At 50.3% G+C, this 7,068-nt stretch overlaps 1 protein-coding gene across 1 annotated transcript in view; it reads right to left on the reverse strand.

The window, feature by feature from the left end:
• Positions 1–6,823, reverse strand: part of PARM1 (prostate androgen-regulated mucin-like protein 1) — a 44,372-nt gene extending 37,549 nt beyond the window's left edge. The window contains exon 1 of the mRNA XM_083407964.1: positions 6,468–6,823. Within this exon, the coding sequence (XP_083264090.1) occupies positions 6,468–6,525 (58 nt within the window). The 5' untranslated portion in view covers positions 6,526–6,823. The remainder of the gene's footprint in view (positions 1–6,467) is intronic.
• Between the last annotated feature and the right edge of the window lie 245 nt (positions 6,824–7,068).

The following is a 7,068-nucleotide window of genomic DNA, read 5'->3' on the forward strand; positions in this document are numbered from 1 at the left end:
ACGCGATCAGAGATTTTCCGAGGCCTGGAATAAATTTACAGAATATATCAAAAATGTATGTGAGGAGCAACTAAGGCTTGTTGGCTTTCAAGAAGCTTTGTGAAAAGGACTGATTGAAATGTTGTTTGAAAAATAGGTTAAAATTAAGAGAGGTAAAGTGCAACATAAAATTAAGAAATGTGAGATGTAGTGATAGTATGGAGAATTGTCAAATAGGTTGAGGGAAGTCCAAAAGATGTTTATGTATAATGCAAATGTTAAATTTGGATAAAATGTATATTGGAAACTGAATAAAAATTAATTATATAAAAAAAGAAAAGTTATCAAATGGATGGAGGGCTGCGTGTCAAGATTCCTGCATTGCAGGGGGTTGGACTAGATGACCCTTGGGGCGGGGGGGTCCCTTCCAACCCTACAATTCTGTCCTTCACCAGCAGGTGTCTATACATGCATTGTGGTAACAAGAAAAAAAGGAACCGGATCTCTGACAAAGCCTGAATGCAATACAGCGGACGCTCATTTTGCGAACGTCCGCAACCTGCAACGCCGTGTCTCTGCGCATGCAGGTTGCGATTCTGCGCATGCGCAAAGCACAATTTAGTGCTTCTGCACATGCGCCAAAACCCAGAAGTAACCTGTTCCGGTACTTCCTGGTTCGGTGTGTTGTGCAGCCCGAAAACGTGCAACCCGAAGCGTCTGTAACCCAAAGTATGACTTTATAAGGACAGAGTGATCCACTCACAGCAGCTGATTATCTGAGAGGAAGATTTGACAAAGTGCCATATGGGCTTGTGCTGTCAGGAACTGCGCTCTGAAGCAAAGCACGAGGTTCAAGTGAGCTTGCAAAATACTTTGTGACAGTGGAAGCCGCTGGATACCTTTCATCAAGCTGGGCTTGTCCCAAGACTCGCTTAAAAGTCCTGGGTCCCCAGGTTGTTTTGTACAACAATAAATACTGCCGGAACAAAGGAAAGGGCAAATTATCGCAAATTATGTCAACAAGCAGGAAAGCCTTTCTGTTTCCAGGCAACCACAAAACCATGCAACAACAAGCATCAGAATGGGGAGACGCCGCCTGCCACCGCTGTCGAAAAGATCCAGAAAGCAGGCACCGGGAAAACGAAAAGCACAGCTTTGATGGTGCTGCCTTGGAGACAGCTTGCAGCCCCAAACAAGTTCAGCGACTTGTTTTGAGCGAGCTGCTTGCGACTAACTGTGTTTAGCTAAATTGTAGAGTGTGAGGAAGGGACGCGGGTGGCACTGTGGGTAAAACCTCAGTGCCTAGGACTTGCCGATCGCATGGTTGGCGGTTCGAATCCCCGCGGCGGGGAGAGCTCCCGTCTTTCGGTCCCAGCTCCTGCCCACCTAGCAGTTTGAAAGCACCCCTAAGTGCAAGTAGATAAATAGGTACCGCTTTATAGCGGGAAGGTAAACGGCGTTTCCGTGTGCTGCGCTGGCGCTGGCTCGCCAGAGCAGCTTCGTCACGCTGGCCACGTGACCCGGAAGTGTCTCCGGACAGCGCTGGCCCCCGGCCTCTTAAGTGAGATGGGCGCACAACCCTAGAGTCGGACACAACTGGCCCGTACGGGCAGGGGTACCTTTACCTTTACCTTTAGAGTGTGATGAAGACTGTACAGTGCAAGTACGGCCCTCTTGACAGCAGGAACATGGTTAACCTGGGGGAACATAGCAGGAAAACCAATGACGTGGAATATTGTGGGGATAAAAGGTAAAGGTAAAGGTCCAGGCATGGCCGACTCTGGGGTTGCGGCGCTCATCTCACTTTATTGGCTGAGGGAGCCGGCATACAGCTTCCGGGTCATGTGGCCAGCATGACAAAGCCGATTCTGGTGAACCAGAGCTGCACACGGAAATGCCGTTTACCTTCCCGCTGGAGCGGTACCTATTTATCTACTTGCACTTTTACATGCTTTCAAACTGCTAGGTTGGCAGGAGCAGGGACCTACCAACGGGAGCTCACCCCGTCGCGGGGATTCGATCCACCGACCTTCTGAGCAGCAAGTCCTAGGCTCTGTGGTTTAAGCCACAGCGCCACCCGCGTCCTATTGTGGGGATGGTCCAGTATAAATCCACTTGCTGGCATCACAGGAGACAATGGAGTGTGCCTCCGAGGGTGAAGCCAAACTGCTGCATTAGAATCACTGAAGTGACCTCCCTGGGGTGCTGGTCTGGGCACTGTGTCTGGAGGTCCTGGGCTGCCCAGATGACAAGACCCACCCCCTCTCGTTCTTACTGATGTGGTTCCAAGGAAAGCAGAGCAAGACATTTGGCACCAGCTTGGCTGCAGGAGTTGCCAAAATTCCTTCTTTTACACACCTGTTAAAGATCCCAGCCTTGCTTCTCTCTGTAAAGTATTGCACTTGGGCAAAAAAAATGAGAGGCACAAATACAAGATGGGTGACACCTGGCTTGAGAGCAGTAAATGTGAAAAGGATCTAGGAGTCTTGGTTGACCACAAACTTGACATGAGCCAACAGTGTGACGCGGCAGCTAAAAAAGCCAATGCAATTCTGGGCTGCATCAATAGGAGTATAGCATCTAGATCAAGGGAAGTAATAGTGCCACTGTATTCTGCTCTGGTCAGACCTCACCTGGAGTACTGTGTCCAGTTCTGGGCACCACAGTTGAAGAAGGACACTGACAAACTAGAACGTGTCCAGAGGAGGGCAACCAAAATGGTCAAAGGCCTGGAAACGATGCCTTATGAGGAACGGCTAAGGGAGCTGGGCATGTTTAGCCTGGAGAAGAGGAGGTCAAGGGCTGATATGATAGCCATGTTCAAATATATAAAGGGATGTCACATAGAGGAGGGAGAAAGGTTGTTTTCTGCTGCTCCAGAGAAGCGGACACGGAGCAATGGATCCAAACTACAAGAAAGAAGATTCCACCTAAACATTAGGAAGAACTTCCTGACAGTAAGAGCTGTTTGACAGTGGAATTTGCTGCCAAGGAGTGTGGTGGAGTCTCCTTCTTTGGAGGTCTTTAAGCAGAGGCTTGACAACCATATGTCAGGAGTGCTCTGATGGTGTTTCCTGCTTGGCAGGGCGTTGGACTCGATGGCCCTTGTGGTCTCTTCCAACTCTATGATTCTATAATTCTATGATGCTGTGGCGGTTCTGCCAACCAGCAACCAAGGCGTCATTCTCTCCCAAGCTCCCTTCAAGAACAAAACCCTGTACTGAGTTACTCTGTAAAGGTAATTCTCCGAATCGTATGTTGAACATTTTGACCTTCTGCTGTAACACTGGCTGCTTTCAATTATTTACTGGATGTTGTAGGTAGGCCAATGCATCTACCCCCTGTTTCTTAAGGGGGAAAAACATCTCATGGTTGCGTACTTTGCACTGTGACAGTCGCCTTCGGTGAGCAATGGAATTTTACTATTTTTGGACCCTGAAAGCAAATTGCTTTGGTGACGGCAACTGACCTGATAAACTGCGCAAAACTTCCAATACAAAGTGAACCATTCTTTTAGTACTGCTTGGGAGAAACTCCAGTTCTGGGGCTGGCTGGCCCGAACCACTCCAATACAGTGGTACCTTGGTTGTCAAACGGCTTGGCTCCAGAACAAATCAGCTCCCGAAAGCCGCAAACCCGGAAGTGAGTGTTCCAGTTTGCGAACGTTTTTCGGAAACCAACATCCAACAGAGTGCAGGAAGCTTCTGCAGCCAATCAGAAGTCACACCTTGGTTTTCGAATGGTTCCGGGGGTCAAACGGACTCCTGGAACAGATTAGGTTTGATAACAAAGGTACCACTGTACTTCAGACCAAATAAATTTTGCCCTTTCCTGAGTCTGCCTGTGGCAGCCAGGCTGCTTCCCTCTAAAGCTGAATGCTTCAAAGAAGCACAGAAAAGCCCAATAATATGGTACTGCGAGCTTGAAGTCAGCTTTGCTGACTCAAAAGCTGGCTCCACTGAGTTCAGTGTAATGTATCCTCAGGTAAGTGTGTATAGGACTGCAGTTTTCACCCCACCTTTTAAAGCAAATCTCTAACCCTTATGGAGCAGTCTGCTTGAAAGTATGCAGGCAACACCTGCTGAAATCTCAGAAGTCTAAGGAGTTGCTGAAAAGGTTTTCCTGGTATTTGGGGGAGGCACTCCAGTGTTTGGGGGTTTAGTTTTTCATCCGTCATCAAGCTTTGCATGAGCCAAAAAAATTATGAAAAAGAAGGGGCGAGGGGAAGCAGGAACAGATTTAGGCCAATTTATCCAATGGGCATAATCTATAGGTTATGGGATGCAGGTGGCAGTGGGATGCGGGTGGCGCTGTGGTCTAAACCACTGAGCCTAGGGCTTGCCGATTGGAAGGTTGGCGGTTCGAACCCCCGCAGCGGGGTGAGCTCCTGTTGCTCAGTCCCAGCTCCTGCCAACCTAGCAGTTAGAAAGTACGTCAAAGTGCAAGTAGATAAATAGGTACCACTCCAGCGGGAAGGTAAACGGCGTTTCTGTGCGCTGTTCTGGTTTCGCCAGAAGTGGCTTAGACATGCTGGGCGCATGACCCAGAAAAACTGTCTGAGGACAACCGCCGGCTCCCTTGGCCTGTAAAGCGAGACGAGTGCCGCAACCCCAGAGTCATCCGCGACCGGACTTAACTGTCAGGGGTCCTTTACCTTTACCTATAAGGTTACAATTCAGCTTTCCCAGCATGGAATCTCTACGAAACAAAAAAAGTGGTGGCGGAGACAGGATGCCAAAGGGAATGGTGAACCCATGCGTACACAAAAGGATTACCAAAGAAACTTGAAGAGAAATGGGACAACATGGGTACAAACATATTTTTTTAGCTCATGGAATACAGTCTTCACAGCTCTGTTTGTGCTGCTGTACTATGCCTGCCCTACATGATGAAGAGATGAATGTTGTTTGCCTACTATTTCTGGGTAATGTTGTGACTACTACTGTTAACCAATTACGGAAATCATGCAGTGCAACGCTAATATTTTATGTTAGGATTTACTCGTGTTTTCTCAGAAGTACACTAAATAGGGAGTTATAGACTCATAGAATGGTAGTCGTCTAGTCCAACCGTCTGCAATGATCTCCAAACTCTAAAATGTCATGATTCTAAAAGGGATTTATTTACAGTTATATGGTTTGCATAGGTATCTGGTATGTTGCTATGTTTAAGTATAGCATTTAAAATAGCCTAATGAATATTTTGAAAACTGATCTGGGTTTAGGAAGGATAGGATATTTGTAGCAACACAAGGAAAGAAGCTAACTGTGGCACTGATCCATGTATAAATGGAATAAACAGCAGCTAAGTGAGAGTTTGCCACCCAATTAATACTTGACGCGCAGCCAATCCTGTCTTTTCAACTAACACGCCAAAACAATAGGTGCATTTGCAAATATATGTTGGACGCAGGCACTTTAGATGTAGCCTTTTACAAAAGTTATGAAATAGCCCTCTGCTATTAATGACTGCGCCCCCCCCAGCTCAACTTTTCACAGGTATACAACTCTTGACACTTCATAGAAGGGAAAATTAGGGACTTTTTTTAACCCTTTGCTTCTTAGCTGCTATCCCCTGACAAGGAGGCAGCCAACTTAGCCATACCTACCTAACAGAGACGAAATAAAACCCAGTGTCCATTGCAATTTGCTGAGTACTCTGCAGTGGCGTAGCGTGGGGGGTGCAGGGGGGGCCGGCCGCACCGGGCGCAACATCTGGGGGTTAGGGTTAGGGGGCGCAAATCCACGGGTTACTTGCCTTGCCCCGGGTGCTGACAACCCACGCTACGCCACTGGTACTCTGGGCACGGTACAGTACCCTTTGCTTCATATTCCTGCTCTCACCAGCAAGAGAGCCACCTCTGCAACGCTTAAGTTTCGATTTCCCACACCACCTCTCCTCTTTCTCCGCCAAATATTTGTCGATAAGTGCCCCACCCCCGTCCACGAGGCGCGCACCCTCCTTCGAGGAACCTGGAGAGATGATGGGCCCGGCCACATTCACTCCAAACCATCCCTTCAAACGAAACCATCGGCTTCTAAATATTGCCCTATTCACTGGCATCCCCTGGCCCTCCATGCTCGCAAGTAAGCGCCCCTGGTTTCAGCCTCCCATACTTTCAAGCGCAAGTGCTTAGGGACTGCAGCCCGATCGAGCCCAAAACGTTGCGCTTTGGAAATCTGGTCCTCGCCCTCTTTGGGGGGAAGGAAAGGCGCGCGTAAAGAAATCTACATTTCCCCCAGGGACCTCCAGACGGCTCCTTCCACCCAGTTTATTTCTGGTCTCTGCCGCCCCCCTCGTGCGCTTCCAAGCCGGTACCAACGCCTCCCAAGAGCGCAGCGCTCCCCCTGCCTACCCAAGAAAGCAAGTCTGCGCGCCTCTCTCCCTCCTAAGGAAAAGCGGGGCTAAGGACGGCAAGCCTGGTTTTTTGAAAAAGAGAGGGAAGGCTCGGAGCGCGCTGCTGACTTTCCAGCCCCCGCCGCGCTTACCTGCCGCCGTGACAGCGAGGAGGAAGGCGGCGAGCGCCCGGCCACCCCGGTGCGCCATGACGCGCGCCCTGTTGCGCACGGGGGGACCGCGGCGCCGGGAGGGTGGGGAGCTTTGGCTTGGAGACGGCCTTGGCGGGCAGAGGAGCTGCTGCGATCCGGAGCCGGCGGCACTTCCTCCGGCTGCTTCGCGGAGCGCGCGTCTTTCTCTCTCTCCCCTTTCCTTCCTCTCTGGTCCGGAGCTGCTGGTGCTGCAGTGCAACGCCTCCTGCTCCTCCTGCTCCTCCTCCTCCCTTCCCCGGGACTCGTCCGCTGACTTCTCGCCTCCCCTTTCGCCGCCGCCGCTGCTGCTGCTGCAGCCGGCCCTCGCTCGGCCTCAGGGCGGCCCCTGCTGGGCGTTGCGCGCAGGCTTAAGCCCCATGGGAACCTGGAGAGGGGAAAGGAGACGCCGGGCCGAGAGGATTAGAAGAACCAACTTCTCAAGGGCAAGCGGGCTTCGCTTTGCCCCACACTGCTCCGGGACCTGACCACTGGATTGATTGATTGATTCAGTTTCTATGCCGCTTTTCATTCAAAGAAATGCCAAAGCGGCTTACAAACAATA

The sequence above is a fragment of the Podarcis tiliguerta genome (genome assembly GCF_965153285.1).
Source record: "Podarcis tiliguerta genome assembly, chromosome: 13".
NCBI lineage: Eukaryota > Metazoa > Chordata > Lepidosauria > Squamata > Lacertidae > Podarcis > Podarcis tiliguerta.